The sequence below is a fragment of the Dromiciops gliroides genome, chromosome 1 (assembly GCF_019393635.1).
Source record: "Dromiciops gliroides isolate mDroGli1 chromosome 1, mDroGli1.pri, whole genome shotgun sequence".
Classification (NCBI taxonomy): domain Eukaryota; kingdom Metazoa; phylum Chordata; class Mammalia; order Microbiotheria; family Microbiotheriidae; genus Dromiciops; species Dromiciops gliroides.
In genome coordinates, this window is record NC_057861.1 from 631935761 (window position 1) to 631957228 (window position 21468).

Consider the following 21468-nt stretch of genomic DNA (forward strand, 5'->3'; position numbering starts at 1 on the left):
AAGCTCTTAGTGCTTCAGGCAGCTTTGTAAAGCAGTAAGCTGCAGAGGGGATGTCAACCTGAATTGAACCTTCCATGTGTTTCCTTCTCTGTAAGCTCTTGTGCTGGGGAAATACAGGTCCCATCCTTCTCCCCTGGTAAAGAAAGAAACCTCTTTCTGCTGTGGCTTCTAATTGTTGTTGTGTTTTTAATAATATGCACTTTCATATTACTTAGGTACCAACATTTTGTGACATCATTTGTTTTGCTCCCTGATCATAGTCACAATCCTGCCTTAAAGCTTCTTTTGCTTTTTATGGCTTTCAGAGTACTTTTACTTACATCATCTTCCTTACAACAGCCTTTTGGAGGAAGTTCTAATAGGTATCACTTCCATTTTCAAATGACGATGCTGAGGTTACAAGAGGTTAAGTAATATTTCCCAAATTATGGCCCTGAAAGGAGCAGGACAGACACTGAATCCCAGTCACATTCTTTCCAATGGGCTGTGTTGTTAGGAAGGTATGTGGGGTGGTGTCGAGATTCTCTTTGCATGTAGGCTTTGGGACTCACTAGTCCCCCAGAATCCAGAGCCTTAGGATTCAGCAGAATCTATTCCTTTGTGAAGTGACTGTTACTGGTGCCAGCTGCCCTTTCCCCATTTTGGATAAGGTTTCAAAACTTGATTCTTTTCTGAAAATGAACTCATTTGCAGAATGATCACTCAACCAATGCTTCTTTTCTGTGGCATGAACTTTGACTAGGGAATTGTGCAAGTTTATGGGCTCATCTCTGGAAACACAGATACAAAGAAAGTGAAACAATCCCTAATTTCAAAGAACTTAAATTCTGTAGGGGGAGATGAGAGATGAGATGTACTTATGTAAGGATATGCAGAATAAATAAAAAAACAAACGAACAAAGCAATTGCCAAGGATGAACCCTGGCAGTAGGGTGAGGCTGGGGGATTGAAGAAAGGCATCATTTAGAAGATGGTGCTTGAGCTGGGTCTAGAAGGAAGAATGTGATTCTCTGAGCCGTAAGTGAGAAGGGATTGAGGCATAAGGGATGGCCATTTTAAGGGCATGGAGGCAGGAGATGACCTCCCATGGGTGAAGAAGAAGTAGAAGGCTTGTACGGTTAGACCATAGAGTGTGAGAAACGGAATAACACAGAATCAAAGTGGAAAGATGTGTTGAGGCCAAGTTGTAAAGGATTTTGAAAGAAAACACAGGAGTTTGTAGTTTATCCTAGAGACAATAGGGAACCACTGGAGTTTATTAAGTAGGGGATGGTGGTGGTCATATCTGTGCTTAAGGAAAATCACTTTGGATACTGTGTGGAGAATGGATTAGAGTTGGGAGAGACTTGAGGTAGGGAAATGAATTAGGAAGCCATTACAATAGTCTAGGCAAAATACGATGAAGGCCTGAACTGAGGTGATATCTATATAAGAAGAGATTGGGGGTATATGCAAGAGACTGTAGAAATGTCAAGATTTGGTAACTGATTTGGATATGTGGAATGGGGAAGAGTGAGGAGTCAAGGATTACAATGAGGTTACAGATGTGGGAGGCTGGAAGAATAGAGTTGCTGAGAGAAGTTTGGAAGAGGGTGGGTTTGAGGGGAAAGATGATGAGTTCTATTTTGGACACTTTGAATTTGATGTGTCCCTGGGAGAGTCTTTGAAATATCCAATAAGCACTTGGTATTGTGGGACTAAAGCTTAGAGAAGAGACGAGGGCTGCATATATAGGTTTGTGAGTCAACTACATTAAACCTATGGAAGCTAATGAGAGCACCAAGAAGAAAAGTATAGAGGGAAAAGGGAAGAAGGTCTAGGGGTATAGGTGATGATCCCCCCAAAGAGATTTAGAAGGCATAGTGAGACAAGTAGCAGGAGATCCAGGAGAAGAGGGTGGTCAGCAGTGCCATATGCACTGAAAGATTAGGATTGAGTAAAGACCATTCGACTTCACAATTAAGAGATTGTTGGTAATTTAGGAAAAATAATTTCACTTGAGCTAAGAGCCAGATCACAAAAGGTTGAGGAGTAAGTGGGAGGAGAAGAAGTAAAGACAGTGAGTGTAGACTGCTTTTTCTAGGAGTTTGACTGAGAAAGGGAAGAGAACTACAACTTGAGGGGGTGGTAGGGTCGAGAGGTTTTTTAAGGATTGGGAAATCAGTTATATTTAAAAGTAGTAAGTAGGGAAGAAACTAGTATTTAGGGAGAGCTTTAAGGTGTGTGTGTTCCTGTGTGTGTGTGGGGGGGTTAGTCTTGGCAAAGAGAAGGGCCACCTTGTTATTTAGGTAGATAGAGACTAGAGGAAAGGAAGAGAGAGTGGAAGATCATGTGTAGGAGTTTTTAGTTAAAGCATTTAATACATCAGAGAAGTTGTGAGTTGTCCCTTCTCAAGTATCTGGTCCCCATGGTCTTGAGGTATGATGACTACAGGGGCCTCAGGTTAGTGACCTAGAAACTGCTGGCTTTGGAACATTGCATGGGAAATTGTTTTCTAGGCCATGACTTGTCCCAATGAAGTGGTATCATATGAGATAGTCCTGTCTGTGACCAGGCTTGTGAAGAAGTACAGAAAGGAGCTACAAGCAGTCACATGGGACATTCTTCTAAAGATTATTGAGCGACTACTACAGCAGCTGCAGGTGAGTACAGAGGGAAAATTTCCACCAAGGTAATGAGTGTTCATTTGTTCTAATAGACATGCTAATTTTATCCATCCACATTAGTGAGTGTTGTCCCTTTGGGCAGCTATTATTGAGGTTGGCCTTTCTCTTCTTGTTCAGTTTTTGTAGACTCTTTAGGAATTGGTTACAGAACCTGTAGTAGACACTTTTATATGCTTTCAATGAGGGCAAATCCTCATCTTTTGAGAGTGAATTTAAATTTTGGAAATAACTAACATTTAGAGTTCAATGAAATAAGTGGGTAATTATATTGGGAAATGCCTTTTGTGACCAAAAATGAGTTGTACCAAGTAGAATGTCTAGAAAAGAGTGACCAAACTCTTGGGAATTAGGCTTGAAGCTGAATTTTGACTCAGCTTGGTTGGCATTATATAGACCAGAGGATTAGTCTAACTCCCTCATTTTACATGTAGGGAAATAGACTCTGCAAAGGTAAAGGAATTACCTGTTATCACTCAGTCAAGATCTGGAGAGCCAAGCTTTGAATGCTGATTTTTTTTTTTTTGGTGGGGCAATGAGGGTTAAGTGACTTGGCCAGGGTTACACAGCTAGTAAGTGTCAAGTGTCTGAGGTCAGATTTGAACTTAAGTCCTCCTGAATCCAGGGACGGTGCTCTATCCACTATACCACCTAGCTGCCCCTGAGTGCTGATTTTTTTAAAGTCTGAATCTAATGCTCTTTTTACAACCCTAAGGAAATAGAGTATTAAAACTGGTTTTCCTGTGGAATTCCTAAATTGTCTCTGGAAATCACTTACCAGAAAAGAGTCCAGGCCTGAGCAAAGGCAGCTTTGTTGGAATAAATGTGCAGCCTCCAAAGGGGAGTACTTTGAAGGAGACAACACTTACTTGCATATATAGAAGTCCTAATGAGTGTTTGGGGAAAAAAAGGACAAAACTAGTTACGTTAATTTATAGTCATACTTTGTAATTTATTGCTACACTTCATACTTTGGCTCAGTGCTTGCACAGGATTTAGATTTGGTGCTGCTGTTGTGTATTGCAGAGGGGTACAGACAGCAGGCCTATAGGCCTCAGTAATGAGAACCGAGTAACACTGATACTGAAGTGCTTTTAGAGTCAAGGAAAGGCTTTAGGAAACATGGCCAAGGGATCTCCACCTTGCCCACTTGCTGGCTTGGCTATTCCTTAGATGCATTAGCAGTATTTGTTTGCTGCTACTTAGTGTCAATTGGCGGCTCCCTTACTGTTCCTGTGCATGAAATCCCTGGCCCAAGTGTGGAGGAATGGCTATCGAGGAGATGCTTAAGTGGTGCAGTTCTCTTGGTAGTCAAAGCACTGGTCTCTTCTCCCTCTTTTTCCCTCATTACGTAGCTTAATCATCCCCTGTGATTGTCCTGGGCTATGTAGGGCAAACAGAAAATGCAGTGAGCTAGTGCCCCTGCTATACTCACAAGCACTGCATTAGTGCCTGGGCCAGAAGAGAAAAGGAAGAGGAGTGTGCAGAGTAGATACAGTGAATGTCATGGCTCTTTGACCTAAACTTGGTCTGCATAACACAAATCTAGCAGTCCTGGAGCAACAGAAAGAATCTTCTCATCTTGATTCCATATAAACCACTTGACAACTTTGTATTACAGAGTATAGAGAGCCAGGAACTCAAAACCATTGTTCATGATTTGTTGACCACTGTAGAAGAGCTCTGTGATCAGAATGAATTCCACGGCTCAGAGGAGAGATTCTTTGAACTTGTCGAGAGATGTGCTGATCAGAGGCCTGTAAGACCATTTTCTCCCAATCCCTTTTTTCAGGAGCCTTTTCTCTTATGATTTTTTTGCTGCAGGGAGGATGTATGCTTGGGCGGGGAGTTGGGGAGGACACCAATATGGTGGGAGCCCACATGGGTGGGCTGAAGGTAGGTAGCTGAGGGCAGTTTGAGGAGAAGTCCCATCTCTGAAGGAGCTACTGAACATGGAGGTCTGGTAGCACATTGGCTTGGCTCCCTGCCTGTTCTGCTGCGCTCAAGTTTTGTAGGATTTATGTTCTACTGGGGAATTATATCAGGATTTCTGCAAAACCTAATTATCATATGTCAGTTGAAGGGCACTGCGGTAGCCTAACCATCAATTTCCTCCCACCTGTGCGGAGGAAGTTGAAGGGGCAGGCTCTGAGATTGTGTTGCCACCCTGGAGCTGCTGCCTTTTAGTACATCTGCTTCCCACGCTGTATTCAGCACTTTGTCCTGGAAAATCTTGAGACCAAGATTTTTATATACTTTTTTCCCCTTTAATTTTCATTGCTGCCACCTTACTGCCTTTGTTCTCAGTGAGTGACAGGTGGTAGTGAATGCCAGGAGGTTAATCTAACCTGGCAAATTTGTGCAACTGCCCAGATCAAAAACAGGGGGATGTGTTTACTTGAAAGCTGCTTCTGGGGGGGGGGGCGAGATTTGATGGTTGATTTGTTAATACCAAAGTATCCTTCTTTTTGACAGGAATCCTCACTTTTAAACTTAATAACTTATAGAGCTCAGTCTATTCATCCTGCCAAGGATGGCTGGATTCATAATTTACAGTTATTAATGGAGAGATTCTTCAGGTAGGTAAAAATCTTTAAAACTATTGTTTTCAGAACTTAGCTTAAATCCGTGAATTTTAGACAATGGAAATAGGATATGACAGCATTGATTTTAAATCCCTGGGCCTCAAGATGTTGCTACTGAATATGGTTTTATGAATTTTTAATAACAGGAAAGGAAGATTTCTTTTTTATAAGAGTTGCTTTTCAATTGGTCAAATTTCATTTACAAAGCTACTGAATTAATTTTGGACATTCAGAGACAATAATTTTTTGAAAATTGCCCAGAACTCACAATCATACGCATTTCTGTACTGTTAAATTTGGATTCCCAATTCAGCAGTTGGAAATCTGTCTGCAGAATATAGTCACAATATTATGATCAGCATATAATCTGTTTCTGACGTGGACTATCTGATACTTGACTAAGTCCTTTGCTTTGCTGACTCATTTCAGTGTCTTCATATAGAGACTGCTTGGTGAATTCTTGAGGGCTAGAATGTGTCCACTGAAAGTTGCTATATATGTATTTAAGTACAAGAAAGGTGGGAACATATGCTCTGTTGTCTTCCAGTAAACGTCATTCATTTGCACTTCTTCTCCCTTCAGGAATGAGACACGCAGTGCTGTGCGAATTAAAGTACTGGATGTTTTGTCCTTTGTTCTGAGCATTAACAGCCAGTTTTATGAGGTGTGTATTTCATTAGTGTTCCTAGTGAAGCTCAGTACAGTGCAGGGAGAACAGAGGAGGTGCACGGGAATGAGAGCACACTGAGTGGAGACTGGTCATTGTTAGTCCCTTGTCTCAAAGAGGACCAACGACAGCAGGAGGGGGATGTCTTGACTTTTAAGTGAATTGGATCTAACTGAGGCAGGGTTGCACAAAGCTGTCAGCCTTGCTTTCTTCTCCAGAGTCATCCAAGTCCAGTGGCAAGACAGGTCAAGATGACTGGTGATGCCTGGGATGAAGTGGGTGACCTTAGCCTTTCTAAATTAAGGTCTTTCTCAGGCGTTAGTTGAAGTTTGGCCGAAGGAAACACATCAGGGACAGCTCAGTGGTGCAGTGGTTAGAGCGCTGGGCCTGGAGTCAGGAAGACCTGAGGTCAAAGCCTGCCTTAGACACTTGCTAGCTGTGTGACTCTGGACAAGTCACTTCCCCTCTGTCATCTGTAAAATGGGGATGATAACAATAGCACCAACTTCCCAGGGCTGTTATGAGGATCATGAGATAGGCACAGTGCCTGCCACACAGTAGGTGCTTTATAAATGTCAGCTATTGTTAGTAGTAGTAATAGTGGTAGTAGTAATTCTAACCATTGAGTGCCCACCTCTGCAGACCCTAGCTGCATTCTATGCAGGCACTTTGGGCTTTGTGTTGCTCTGGTCAGGTGCTGTCCTTTTCCTTTTCAAGTTTATAGTCCATTACTGCCAATAGTGAGGGCTCATTTCTTCACTGAAATGCCTATCTTTGTGATAGCCTAGTCCTTTTCTTTATAGGGATTTTTGACCATTTTTCATTTATCATTCATTTACATGTTTATTCAGGAAATGTCACCGGGAGTGTATTACATGTAAGGCTCTGGGAAGAACATAAAGATATTATAAAATATAGTTACTGCCCTTTAGGAGCTCACATACTGATAGGTAGTCACCTAGAATTTAGCCCTTGTAATACATTTCCTTTAAAAGTCTAACTGTTGAAAGCAGAGGAAAGAAGGATGTGGGCAGTTTGGTCATAGGCGTATTTTGTTTTTTTTGGTCTCTCCAACTTGGACATTTTGATGCTTGCCCTTCCTAATGCATCACATGTCTGTCTGGTGGTCAAGAGGTTGTCCCCCACTCCCCCGATGAATGTCTGGTAGGTGCAGCAGGGCATTTGTAAAGAGTGACTTGGGAAATAGTGATGGCACCTTTGGCTTTTCAGGCTGTGCCCTCTGTAGGCCCTTGGGTTATGTCTTTTGACATCATTCTGTTAAATCTCAATTTTCTTTGCAAAGAAAAGACTTTGGGAATGTTTTGTTTGAATCCATAAGGTGTCCGGTAAACCATATGCCATATTGGCTTTCTAAAGTCTTGAATAAATGCTGTTTCTAAGTGAGATCTGATAAGCTAATGTCATGCACATTCGCAGATTTTGCTTATAACTGTATTCCGTCTTGTCACAGGAAGAGCTGATTAACATGGTAGTCATCTCACAACTAGCCCACATTCCTGAGGACAAAGACCACCAAGTCCGGAAACTAGCTACTCAGCTGCTGGTAGACCTGGCAGAATGCTGTCATACTCATCACTTTAACAGCTTGCTGGATATCATTGAAAAGGTAGGACCTTCTCAAAATTAGGGATGTTACTTATGTCAACAAAATGTACCTGAGGTTGGGGCAGCTAGGTGGCGCAGTGGATAGAGCACCGGCCCTGGATTCAGGACTACCTGAGTTCAAATCCGGCCTCAGACACTTAACACTTACTAGCTGTGTGACCCTGGGCAAGTCACTTAACCCCAGTTGCCTCACTTAAAAAAAAAAAATGTACCTGAGGCAGACCAAGCCCTCCTGACATAGATATTATTCCAAGCCCAGGCAGTGAATGTATGTATGCCTATGGAGTCTCTGAATGCCCTTTCTTAATTTCCCCTAAGAACTGCTTTGGCTACATTCCATAAGTTTTGTTATGTTGTCTCATTATTGTCATTCTCTTGAATGAAGTTATTGATCATTTCTATGATTTGTTGTTTGACCCACTCATGCTTTAGGATGAGATTATTTAGTTTCCAATTCATATTTAATTTGTCTTCCCATGGCCCTTTATTACATATAATTTTTATTGCATTATGATCTGAAAAGGATGCATTTACTATTTCTGCCTTTCTACATGTGACTGTGAGGGTTTTATGTCCTAATACATGGTCAGTTTTTGTGTAGCTGCCTTGTACGAATGAGAAAAAGGTATATTCCTTTCTGTCCCCATTCAGTTTTCTGCAGAGGTCTATAAAATATAACTTCTAAAATTCAATTCACCTCCATAACTTCTTTCTTATTTATTTTGTGGTTAGATTTATCTAGTTCTGAGAGGGAGAGGATTGAGGTCTCCAACTAGTATAGTTTTACTATCTATTTCTTCCTGTAACCTCCTTAACTTCTCTAAGACTTTGGATACTATACCACTTGGTGCATATATGTTTAATATTGATAATACTTCATTGTCTGTGGTACCTTTTAGCAAGATGTATTTTTCTTCCTTATCTCTTTTTAATTTCTATTTCTCCTTTTGCTTTGTCTGAGATAAGAATTGCTACCCTTGCTTTTTTCACTTCAGCTGAAGCATAACATATTCTCCTCTAGCCTTTTACCTTTACTCTGTGTGTATCTCTGCTTCAAATGTGTTTCTTGTAAACAATATATGGTAGGATTCTGGTTTTTAATTCACTGTGTCATCCACTTGTGTTTTATGGGAGAGTTCATCCCATTGACATTCACAGTTATGATTACTAAGTGTTTATTTCCCTTCATCCTATTTTTCCCTGTATTTTTGCTTTTCTCTCTCCTTTTACCCTGTCCCCCCACATCAGTGTTTTACTTCTGACCACCACCTCCCTCAGTCTGACCTCCCTTCCCTTTCCCTTTTCCCCATTACCCTCCCACTTCCCTATAGGGTAAGATAAAGTTCTATACTCAACTGAATGTGTATGCTATTCTCCCTTTGAGCCAAATTCGATGAGAGTAAGGTTCAAACAATGCTCACCCCCTCCTTTCTTTTCCTCTATTGTAATAGGTCTTTTTTTGCCTCTTCATGATATAATTTATCCCATTCTGCTTCCCCTTTCCTCTTCTCCAAGTACAATCCTTTTTTTTTATCCCTTAAGGTTTTTTAAAAAATTATATCATCGCATCAAAATCAACTTTTACCCACACCCTCTGTGTATATAGACGCCTTCTATTTGTCCTAATAGAGATATAGTTCTCAAGAGTTACATGTATCATCTTCCTTTGTAGGGATGTAAACATTTTAACCTTATTGAATAACATGGTTTGTTTGTGAGTCCTCATTCTTACTATCATGAGAAACACTTTACCTCATAAAAAGAAGGCAATTGATTCATCCAGGGTTCACAGAAAAAGGGGCCCAGTTCTAGTGAACACATTTCCTTGGTCCTCCATGCTGACCTGAAGGTCTCTAGGAGTCGTTGATGTTATGGATACTGACAGCAGAGTCCTAGAAATAGGAGTGATGAAGTGTTGACTTCTTATCCCCTCCAGCTCTTTTTCTCCTTTATGTTTTTGAATTACGTGGAAATCTTGAAAATGTATTGAAGTGAGGGAGATAAACCCTTTTTTGAAGATAAGGAGGACTAGCTCCATCTGCCTGCTAACTCGGAACACAGATTTGACAGATGCTGCAGTAAGGAGTTGTGAGCTTCAATATTAAAAATAGGTGTTTTTTTCTTTCTCTTAGGTGATTGCTCGTTCACTTTCTCCTCCTCCTGAATTAGAAGACCGGGACTTAGCCTCATATTCCGCTTCATTAGAAGATGTAAAAACTGCTGTACTTGGTCTTTTGGTTATCCTTCAGGTAAGTTTTCTAGAAGGGGAGCTTTAGAAATTTCATCCGTTCTTTTCTGGAAAAAGTTTTCTAGTTATATATGATAATCTGACTGCTTTCTCAGAATTTAGTTTGGCTGGAATTTCAGGCTCTGGAATTACCTTCCCTCTGAATCCTTTAAGTCAGAGGTCTCATCACTCCAATTCAGGAGCTGTCTGTGAAGGTGAATGCATCTCAAGGATAATAGGCCTACAACTGTCCTGTTAGATTTCTTTGTTGAAATACCTTCCTAAATCAGTGCCCCCAAACATCCTGTTACTTGATAAATGGTGTGTATAACTATTATTGTCAAATCATTGCAGCCTAGGATGAAAAGATCAGTGCATGCCTTGTATCACCCATTGATAGCACAAGTACCTGCTGGTTGTATGACATGTCTGTCTCTTCTGATTCCCTTCCAGTCAGCTTTACAAACACAAGAAAGTTTTGTGGGTCTGTTTCTTGAGCAGATTCTGGGTGAGGTGCTAGCTCTACAGTACTGATTCTCTATTTGTATTCTAGTGACTGTTTAGGTTTTTCTGTAGGTGGCCCATGGTCTAGCCTCTTTAATGAATACCAAAGAATTGTTATTCAGTACCTCTAGGGAATAAGCTGTGCTGATGAATTGAGTATTCCTCTTAATACTATGTTAGTGTCCACAGATCACCAATTTTCTAGAATTAGAAAAGACCAGAATTTACCTCTTAAATATAATGTCTTCCCTTGATTCAGAGAAGACTTCAGGATCAGTGTTCTGAAGATTAGTTTTCATTACATATAACAACATTAATTAATGATAACTAATGTAGAAAGCTGTGAGGTTTACAAAAATGCTTTATGTGTACCTCATCTGAGCCTTATTATAACCTTAAGAGGTAAACACCATGTTTACCTGATGAGGATAGACTTAGAGAGTTTAAATGCTTTGCCCCTGACTACATAGCCTAGTAAATTTGGAGGAAAGGCTATGCCAGACTCCTTGTAAATGTAGATATTGGAGGAGGATATTAGGCTGAATCTTCCTAGGTATTCTACTAAATGCTACTTTGGTGAATAAATCAAAGCTGTTCCATCCTTCTAACTTACTATTACACTAGACATAAGTTTCCCAGGGATGATGTCTTACCTATCTGTAATCATTTACTCCTACCTTCAAGAAAGCAAATATTCCTGTTCTGGCTTGGGAAATGCTGCAAGATAAGGAAGTTTCTCCAGTTTCATTTGTACTATAATATTCAACATGTCCAAAATTGATCTTCATTCTCCTAACACTTCCTGCTTCTGACCTCATAATTTCTAGACACTGTCATTCACCCATGCTTCTATGTTTGAAACCCCAAACCCATGCTGTCTCCCAGAGAGACAGCACATGGTCTCATGGAGAGTACAGAAGATCTACAAAACCCATGATGTCCTAAGAGGGAGAGCCAAACCAAGAGCATGTCCAGAGAGAGAATGAGCTCCTGGCCCCTTCCAATTTTTATCCTCTTTTGATAGAGGCAGGTCATTATACATTGATCAAAGCTAATTGGTTAGCGTCATTCAATTCCATTGGTTGACACAACTAGTCCAGTATCTAGGTGTGGTTTGATTCCCTCAATCTTTCACTGTGCTAGACAAAAGAGTATGTCTCCATTTCTTTTGTTTCCTTGGGTTTGTCCCAGACTAAGAGAACGGGACTTTCTGTCATGGGGTGGGGAGAAAGGACTGATCTCTGGGTCCCCCAAGAAATCCATTATTAATAATTATTTTCTTACATTCTCTTGGGATTCCTTATGGCCTTTCTTCTGTTCTCTTATTTAATTTATTTTGTTTGGGTTCCCTATCCCCACCCTCTCTTCTTCCCACCTCTTCCTTCAATGAAAAACAAACAAACAAAAACAAAACCCTGGTAACAAATATACATAGTCAAGCAAAACATTAGCTATTTCCAAAAATGAATATATCCTTTTGCATATTGAGGTCATCACCTGTCTGTCAGGAGGTAGCTAAGTATGTTTCATCACTGATACTCTGGATTGATGGTTGGTCATTACATGGTCACAGTTCATAAGTCACTCAAAGTTGTTTTTCTTGACATTACTTACTACACCTATGTCACAGGTTGTTGTGAGGAAAGGACTATGTAAATCTTAAAATATTTTATATATATATATATATATATATACATACATACATTTATATATAATTTATTTATTATTATTTTTCTATCCCTGTTTCATACTACTCCCCTCTACATACTCTGTTCTGTCCAAATAAGACTTTTTAGCATGCCTTTGTTTATGCTGTTTCCTAAGTTTGGAATTCCCTCCTCACCATCATCGCTTCTTTTGGGGAGTCACATTTGTTAGAATGGATAAGACTTAAGGAACTTGTTTTATTCCTACCCCTCCTTTAACTTTCATTTGTTTTTTTGTTAATTATGGCAGGGTATTTTTTTTTTTTTTTGGTGTGTTTTGTTTTGTTTTGCAGGGCAATGAGGGTTAAGTGACTTGCCCAGGGTCACACAGCTAGTAAGTGTCAGGTGTTTGAGTCTGGATTTGAACTCAGGTCCTGCTGACTTCAGGGCCAGTGCTTTATCCACTGCACCACCTAGCTGCCCCCCCATCCTTTAACTTTTAACTCAACTTTAACCTGCTTCCTTCAGGAAGCTTTCTCTGATTTCCCCCCTCTCCCCCAAGACGATAATGATCTTTTGTTCCCCATACTTTTATTCAGTTTCAGGTGTTTCAGAAAACTTGTATTAAACTCCCACTATGTTTAAGGCGAAGGTGCTATGCTGGGCATATAAATGAAGAAATGCAAGGCTTTGCTTTTAGGAAGCTAACATTCTACTGAAGAAGGGCTGTACAGTACAAATGGGTGTGGGACAAGGTAAGGAGTGCTAGGAGCCAGAGAGAAAGGACAGAGTGCTCTAAGAAACTCTGACAAGGGAAGAGAGCAGGGGGTCAGTGGAGGCTTCACAAAGGAGATGGTGCCTGAGCTGAGCTTTGAAGGGAATTAAAGCTTATGAAGGGCAGAGGTGAAGAGGGAACACATTCTAGACTCCAGTAATGCTTAGAAGTGGGTGATGAAATACTAAGGTTAGGGAACAACTAGTTAGGCTTAGATTATAGAGTATTTCGAGGGAAGAAGTGTGAAATAAGGCTGAAAAAAAGAGGCTGAAGCCAAGTTTTAGAGGACTTTTAAACACTAGGTCAGAGAATTTGTATTTTATCTTAGGGGCAGTGGGGAGCCACTGAAGATTGTTTAGCAGGGAAATGGCATGTTCAGATCTGTGCCTTAGGAAGTTAATTTTGGCAGTAATGGGAAGGCCGGATTAGGATAGCAGGGACTGGGGGGAGATGAGTTGGGAGGTTATTATAATAGTCCAGAGGAGAGGTCATAAGGGCCTTAGATTATTAGTGGTGTGGGTAAGAGAGAAGCAGATGCATGCGAAAGATACCGTGAAAGTAGAATGCAGACTTGGTAATGACTCGTATGTCAGATGGGGATAGTGAAGGAAGAATGAAGGACAACTTGAGAAGTTTCAAGTCTCTTTGACTAGGAGAGTGGCAGTGTCACCAACAGAAACGGAAGTTGGGGAAAGGGCAGGCTTCTTTCAGAAGGTGTGTTTTGGATGTAGTCAAATTGAAGGCTTTGGCAGAATATTTAAGTGAAGATTTCCAGTAGGCAGTTGGAGACAGGTTGTGAGACAGAAATTCAGGAAAGAGATGAGAGCTGGAGCTGTAGATTTGAAAACCATCTGTAGAAAGAGGATAATTGAGTCCATGAGAGCAGATGAGAAAAAGTATGCAGAGAGATAGGGGAAGAGGTCTGAAGACAGGGCTTTGGGGCCGTTTAGGGGACAGGAGATGATGATGATTCAGCAAGGGAGATGGAAAATGAGCAATCAGACCAGAGGAAAGCTCTGAGAAACAGGTGCCTCAGAAATCAAGGGAGAGAAGGCTGCTTAGGAGGAGTGTTGAATGCTACACAGTCAGAGAGACTGAGGAGGATAAAAGGTGAAGGATGTAGCAATTAGGAGATCATTAATAACTTTGGAGGGAGCAGTTTCTGGAGAGTGGTGCATTTGAAACATTGCAGAGGGTTTCAGAAGTGAGTGAATGGTGAGGAAATGTAGACTATTCCTCTGAGTTGAGCCATGAAAAGAAGAGAGAGGGTAGGATAAGGGCTTGAGGGGCTGTGCACTTTTGTATCGTAGTTACAGTGGTTGTGTATGTTCGCTAGGTTTTGTCATAAACTCTATGGGGACAGGAATTGGGCCTTATCTAAATTTTTTATATTCCCTAGCAACTAGCACAGTGCTGTACATGGAGTAGGTACTTAATAACATGTTTGTGGAAATGAATAACGACATTCTTTTTGGTATGAATTAATAATTCATGAAATTTAATTAGTAGACAGTACTTTATCTCTCATCAAAAGCAGACTTATCTTTTCTCAGATTCTAGTGTAGACATTCTCAAACTTTCTTGCTTCAGTAATTTTTTTTTCTTTATAGCACCCTTAGGCCAAAAGAAATTACCTAACAGTTCTATTTATTAAGTAGTTAGGTCCAAACAACTTAATATTCATGTCCTAATAACTTAATAGCTATTTGAAAATATAAAACCCATAAATTGAAAGAGAAAATAATTGTTTTATTCCATTCTTAAACCACCACAATTATTTACTAAGGGGATATGTAGTTTTGTTGGGTACTACACAGCTTCTCAAACCTGGGAATCAGATTGGACTCTGCTCCCTTCATTTCTTGTTCCACATTGTTTTTGTGTGTGCTGTACTTGTTTTTTTTATCATAGTAACCAGCAAAAAGAAAATCCAGATTCATAAAGATGTATCACAAACAAGAAAATTTGAGGAGTTACAGGCATAGCTGAAAGTACAAGTAAATAAAAACATTTTTCAAACATTTGAGAACATCCCCTACAAGAATATGGTATGAGCTAATGTTGAAACTGCACACTCCCTCAAGCCTGGGGGTCCTACGGAGACAAATGTGGATCTGCTGTGTTTCTCTTGAAAATTTAAAATATCTTATAGTGCCCTGAGGTTCTAGTGAATGAATTTGTGGGGACAGGTTGACTAGGGCCAGGGAGGTGGTTCAAGAATCCTTGGTTCCATCAGCATAGTCCATAGACAAAAAAAAAAATGGAGAATTTCACTATTCTAAAGGGAAAATACTTTCCCATCCCTGCTCCCACAAAACAGTATGCCATATGAATATTTCGGGTTCCACTTTGGTTCCTTCTTGATGAAAACAGATGAAAGTTGTCACTGTTCTGCTAACTGTGTGCTGTTTTTCCACAGACCAAGCTCTATACCTTGCCAGCCAGTCATGCCTCCAGAGTGTATGAGATGCTGGTCAATCACATTCAACTTCATTATAAGTACATGTATAGGCTTCCAATCGCTAGCAGCATCAGGCTTAAGGTATGAACTGGCCTCTCAGAGTTAGCTGTAAGAGTCCAAATCTAAAGGTCTTAGATGAATTAGAAAACATCTGACAACCACTTTTGCTGCAGAACAAAGCAATACCCCCCAAACGGTTGAATGTTCAAGAATACAAGTCTTACTTAGCTTACAGAGATTGTACAGTAATGTAGAGTTGGGGAAATTGTTCCCAGTGGTTTTCTCCTCCATGTCCATTTCCTGCTAATTGCTGTTTGCAGCCACCAATCCCATAACTAGTACTAGGTGTAGACAGTGAATAGCGTGCCCTTCATCGGCCTGACACTCCCCTTCATGTGAGAATGTGTTTCTGGTGTGTCCATTGCACCTGGCAGCTGACTCTCCTTGTGGCAGAGAAAGTGAGGCCTGGAGGGGAGGTCTCAAGGGTACGCAATTCTCAGCTACAAATATCTCTTCACTTGCAATGGCTGGGTTTTTGGTTTTTTTCCAGTAGGTCATTACTGAGGCTTTGTTAGTTGAGGGAGGGTAGGAAAGGAAACTGTAATCAGAGGCTTCCCAGGCAATTCTGGTCATGAAGCTTCCCTCCTTTCAGTGGCTGCGGGCATGTCTTGAAGTACTGGTCAGCATGACAGAAGCTGTAATCCTACTTTAAGGAGGAACTTTGGCCTTCCCCTTGATTCCTCTGTAGTTGAGAGATGGGGGTCTGCTGACTTATGGGTAAGGAACAGTACAGTGACTTGTCCATAGGCAAATGCATTAGCAGAGCTAGTAATAGAACATAGCAGCTCTCCTTTCAGGCAGAAGTTGCCTGAAGTTCCTTCATTCCTTGAGTCAAGGACTCATGCCCCTTCCACATGTGGTCTGCCCTTTGTACTGTGTCCATTGAGCCTGGAAGTGGGCAGAATGGGACCCCTTTTGCTATTGTGTCTTTGAATATTAGTCTTATCTGAGTTGTCAGTCTGTTCTCTTCCAGGCCTTTGACTTCTTGCTGCTGCTCCGAGCTGATTCGCTCCATCGTCTTGGCCTTCCCAATAAAGATGGTGTTGTGAGATTTAGCCCCTATTGCCTCTGTGACAACATGTATGTTTCTCATTTTGTTGCCTTTCCCCTCAAATGCCACCTTTATTTGCCTTCCCAAATTGGTGACTAATTAGACTTATCATCTTCATTAATTCTGTGCTCTTTAAAGGACACATGGGTAAAGTAGATGGCCTCTGTTGAGTAATCGAATTTGAAATAATGTCCCTAGAGTTTTCTACAGTAGTAGTTATAAGGTTCAGGCTCTAAATCTTCCTGTCTTTTGTTAGAATGATGGCTAGCACTGGTGTTAATTATGCAAATCTTACACTGGAAGCCGCCACCTGAGGGGTTTGCATTTCTTCTTGTAAGATCACTGACAGGAATCCCCCAGGGTGGCTGGGCAGGAAGTGGGCAGGATCTTTGTTGATGAGTAATTGCATGTGTTTCTGTTCTCCCCACTCTTTGCTCCTGCTCCCCCTTAGAGAACCTGAGAGAGGCTCTGAGAAGAAGGCCACTGGTGGTACCCTCTCTCCACCCACAGGACCTCCCAGCATTGCTGCTCAGGGTGCATCTGTCCGTTTGGGCTATTTGCCCTATTCCCGGTTCTTTGGGGTGCTACTTCAGTGTTTGAAACAGGTAAGCAATTGTTCCTTTTACTTTATGCTCAGCTTTTCTTGGTTAAGGAAACAGTCAAGAGTAGGTATGGTCTATAATTTGAATTGTTTCAGAATAAAAATAAGACCAGTACCCCTAAGATAGCTCCCTGTGGTTGAGGGTGATCTGGATGTGTTGTCTTTAAAGTTCTTTCTTGGCTGTTAACAAAACTGTACAGAATTGACTGACTTGATGTTACTGAAGAGCATTCCAAAGACATCTGTGATAGTCTGCAGCCCAAGCATTGCAATTGGAACCTGTGATTCCTGGTGACAGATTTGCTGCTGAATTCACATGCATGGGAATGTATATTTTTGGAAATAGTGATGAAATAGGGGGAATAGCATAAATTTTTACCAGGCACAAGTTTCTAGTTACTTTGTTGTTTCTGATGGACCCACGGCAACTGAATGTGGTCTTGGTCCTACAAGGCATGTAGTAGAGGCAGCTAGGTGGTGTAGGGCAGGGCTTCTTAAACTTTTTGCACTCGTGACCCCTTTTCACCCAAGACATTTTTACATGACCCTAGATATAGAGGCATATAAAATAGGTATACATTACCTTTTACTGTTGCCAAATTTTTCACAACCCACACATTCAGTTACATGACCCCATATGGAGTTGAGCTCCACAGTTTAAGAAGCTAGGGTGTAGGGCAGCTAGGTGGTGCAGTGGATAGAGCACCAGCATTGGATTCAGGAGGACCTGAGTTCAAATCCGGCCTCAGACACTTAACACTTACTAGCTGTGTGGCCCTGGGCAAGTCACTTAACCCCAGTTGCCTCACTTAAAAAAAAAAAAGAAGAAGAAGCTAGGGGATAGGGGATAGGGCACTGGGCCTGGAATCAGGAAGACTTGAGTTCAAATCCAATATCAGACACTTACTGGTTATGTGACCTTGGGCAAGTCACATCACCTCTGCCTGCCTCAGTTTCCTCAACTGTAAAATGAGGATAATAGGAGCACCTTCTTCTCAGGGTTGTCGTGAGGATCCAAGGAGATAATAGTTGTTAAGTGCTTAGCACAAAGTCCGGCACATGGTAGACACTACATAAATGTTGTTATGAGCTTATGTACTCCTAAAGAACTAATTGTTACTTGTTCCTGATTGATACTGCTACCAAAGCAGCACCTGGAGAAAATCACGCCTGGTGCCCTGGTAGGGATCAGGGGAGGAGGGAAGGTGGTAGAGAGGGTGGTATATGTCACAGGAACAGAGGGCTCAAGGGCCTAGGGCAGGGGCCCCACTTTGTGTCACTCCTTTGCAGGTGCAGAACCAGGCAGAGTGGGGGCAAATCAGAAAAGGCTTTTCACTGATTGGATAAGGAGCTTTTAGATGATGGCCTAGTTTCTCCCACCTGATCCCATCATTTGTTCTGAGGCCTGCTTTTGACTTAGAGGCACCTTTCAGGGGACCTTTTCTTTCTTTCAGTAGTATAACCTTGCATAGGATCATGGGGACTGAGAACAGAAGTCATGATTTCAGCAGGTCTACCTCAAAGTGAGACCAGACCAGGAAAAACTGATGCAGGTGGTTTTTAAGTTAAGGGCATCAAACAAAACCTGAAATGATGATACGTGTTACAGCTTTCCAGAAATTTCATTAATCCTGTGTTGACTCTTCCTTCCCTTTCTCTTCCCCAGGAGACTGACTGGAAAGTATTGAAACTGGTTCTTAGTAAGCTGCCTGAGTCCCTCCGCTACAAAGTTCTCATTTTTACTTCTTCTTGCAATGTAGACCAGCTCTCCTCTGCTCTCTGCTCAATGGTAATGTTGACCATTTCCAACATTTGGAAGATTTTTTTAGTGTCCCTTGATGGAAAGGTCTGTGTTGGAGTGGCGCAGGTTGAGCCAGTAAATGGCTTTCCTTCTTCAGCAGGGAAAATGTGAGCTCTAGAAGGCAGGCTGCTGGGCAGGGAGCACCAGATGGTGGTTCAAAGGATCAGAACCCAAGAGCGTAATAGGCTCATGTCTGCTCTGATCACATAGAAGTTGCTGTGGGTTTATGCCATTCTTTTCAGAGGGTTTGATAAGCATGTTTATGATGTTATTCAGCCTCACCACGCTACTGTAAGGCACATCAATTGGCCTTGAACGTTTAGTGTATGAGGACCAGTGGAAAGAACAGTCATATTTAGCTTAGAGACGTGTATAGAAGTTGTTGAGGGCAAAGCAGAAACCTGGCCACTGTCTCCAAGCATCAGAAGGGCTGTGGTGTGAGAGAGGGCTCAGATTTGTTCTGCTTGGCCCCAGAGGACCCAACAAGAACTGGTGAGTGGATGTTACAGAGACAAATTTAGGCTGGATGTAGGGAAAAGCTTACTAACAATTTGAGCTGTTCAGAAATAGAACAGCTTGTCTCTGGAGTTAGTGAGTGCCCTGTTCCTAGAAATCTTTAAGGAGATGACACTTTCCAAGTTCTGTCATAGATGAGACTCCTGCTTCAGAAAAGCATTGGATTAGATGACCTTAGATGTCCCTTCCATCTCTAGGAGGATGAGTCAGAAGCCTAAGGCCGGCTTGACTTCAGATCGGCCTGCCTTACAGAGTGATTGAAGGAATTGTTTGAAAGCAAATGAGCAAGTTTCTTGTTCAAGCCCCGTGTTCTTCTAGCCCTCTTTGCTTCTGGGTTGATTTTGGCAGCCACCTTCTGGGTACAGCAAATGCTGCATCTGACACCACCTCTTACCCCTCAAAGGGAATTGATGCCCTGCTGGAGGCCAGCAACATTGGGAATGAGGCAACTCTTGGCGAGGAGAGACTTTATCATTGAGCCTTGAATCTTCCTATGCCTTAAAATACAGCTGCTCCCCCTTCCCTTGTCTGTCCACCCTTGAAATCTGTGCCGGTGATCTTTTTGGGGATGTGCACTAACAAGAACATTGCCTCTGTTAGCTTTCAGATAAAAAGACTCCTGAGAGACTCTGTGGCACGCCTGATGGCTTCTCTCGAACAGACTTACACTTGGCAGTGGTTCCAGTGCTGACAGCATTGATCTCTTACCATAACTACCTGGATAAAACTAAACAGGTACAAATTGGAAGGGAGTTTGTAGGAGAGAGATGGTTTAACATCAAGGTCCCTTGAATGACAGCTTAGATTAAATGATCTCAGACATTCTCCCCTCTGCCATCCCTCCCCGCACTTGTTCCCATAGCTGCTTTGTGTTTGAGTGGGACCTGAATCTCTTTCTCATCCTCTTGTGTGACAGGCTGACCTCTGCCTCTTGAAAAAGTTCTTTTTGGTAGATGGGTGCTACTCGATCCTTTTTTGATGAAAATCTGACTGGCAAAAAAGGGACTATAATCTCCCAGCCTTAAAGATGTTGCCTTTACCAGTGATTGGCCTTTCCATACCATCTGATTTTGGAAAATGCCTACCCTTAGCAATGAGATGCTTGCAGAGCCTGAAGCTGCTGAAACCAAGGACCTTTAGAAAGGTGAAGGGGTTGTGTCCTACCTTCTTGGTTTCCCATCAGTAACCCTTGTATCTCCTTCCAGCGGGAGATGGTGTACTGCCTAGAGCATGGCCTCATTTACCGCTGTGCTAACCAGTGTGTCGTGGCGCTGTCGGTCTGTAGTGTAGAAATGCCAGATGTCATCATCAAAGCACTGCCAGTCCTGATTGTGAAGCTCACCCACATTTCTGCCACAGCCAACATGGCGATCCCGCTCTTGGAATTCCTTTCAAGTAAGTGGCCCGAGTAACAGGATGGACTGCATGGCTTCCCGGTGCTGCCTTTAGTCTCATAATCCAAACCAGCCTTTTTGGGTGTGCCGAGGACTCGGCATCAGGTGCCCTGGTGGACCTTAGTGCTTTTGAGACTGTGCCTCCCATTCTTGCCTGTGATCCCTTGGTCCAGAACAGCCTTCCCCACTTAGACTTCATGTAAGTCTTTATACCTTTCTAACCTGTTGCTCATGGAGTATTATGCGTTGTAATTATCTGTTTGTTCATTGTCCCCTTGCTAGATTGTAAGCCTTATGAGGGCAGGGAAGTTTTCTCTACCTTGAGAGCTTTTCTAGCACAGTGCTCTACACTCTATTTGGTGCTTTTGATATGTTTGTTGAATGACTTTAGAACACTTTGAACCTCCTTGGCCTGGAATACTTTTGTTGGCTTTTGAAGATTAGCCTGAGAGTACACAAGTATGCAGGGGTGTGCACAGAATTGTGTATGTTTAGATGTGTGTCTGCTTATACTATTTGTTGGTACACCCCACACATCCTCTCATTAGCAGCAGCTTCAGGCCAGCCAGGACTTTGGAGTTGCCATTTGATAAGTGAAGGACCAGATTTCCTGACCCCCGCCTTTCTCCCTTCTCATGTTTCAGCTCTAGCCAGATTGCCTCACCTCTACAGGAACTTTGCTGCCGAGCAGTACGCGAGTGTGTTTGCCATCTCTCTGCCATACACAAACCCTTCCAAGTAAGTTCCTTGCTGTATTGGCTACAGCCTGTGAGGTGCGTCCATTATCCATTCAGCAGCCGAGCTTTTCCTCTGGAAACAGCATGTCTGAGTATCTACAGATGGAAGACCCACCTTAATGTTAGAAGAAACGATTTGCCAAAATTTGTTCCT

At 42.0% G+C, this 21468-nt stretch overlaps 1 protein-coding gene across 10 annotated transcripts in view; it reads left to right on the forward strand.

Annotated features, from left to right (window-relative positions):
• The window catches only part of TSC2 (TSC complex subunit 2), a 58313-nt gene that overhangs the window by 14811 nt on the left and 22034 nt on the right, over positions 1-21468 (forward strand). For all 10 annotated transcript variants that reach the window (XM_043993395.1, XM_043993408.1, XM_043993404.1 and 7 more), the window contains exons 11-23: positions 2499-2642; positions 4285-4422; positions 5139-5242; positions 5831-5912; positions 7387-7542; positions 9674-9790; positions 15113-15235; positions 16188-16294; positions 16717-16870; positions 18533-18655; positions 19784-19918; positions 20389-20578; positions 21222-21315. In XM_043993395.1, the coding sequence (XP_043849330.1) occupies positions 2499-2642; positions 4285-4422; positions 5139-5242; positions 5831-5912; positions 7387-7542; positions 9674-9790; positions 15113-15235; positions 16188-16294; positions 16717-16870; positions 18533-18655; positions 19784-19918; positions 20389-20578; positions 21222-21315 (1667 nt within the window). The remainder of the gene's footprint in view (positions 1-2498; positions 2643-4284; positions 4423-5138; positions 5243-5830; positions 5913-7386; positions 7543-9673; positions 9791-15112; positions 15236-16187; positions 16295-16716; positions 16871-18532; positions 18656-19783; positions 19919-20388; positions 20579-21221; positions 21316-21468) is intronic.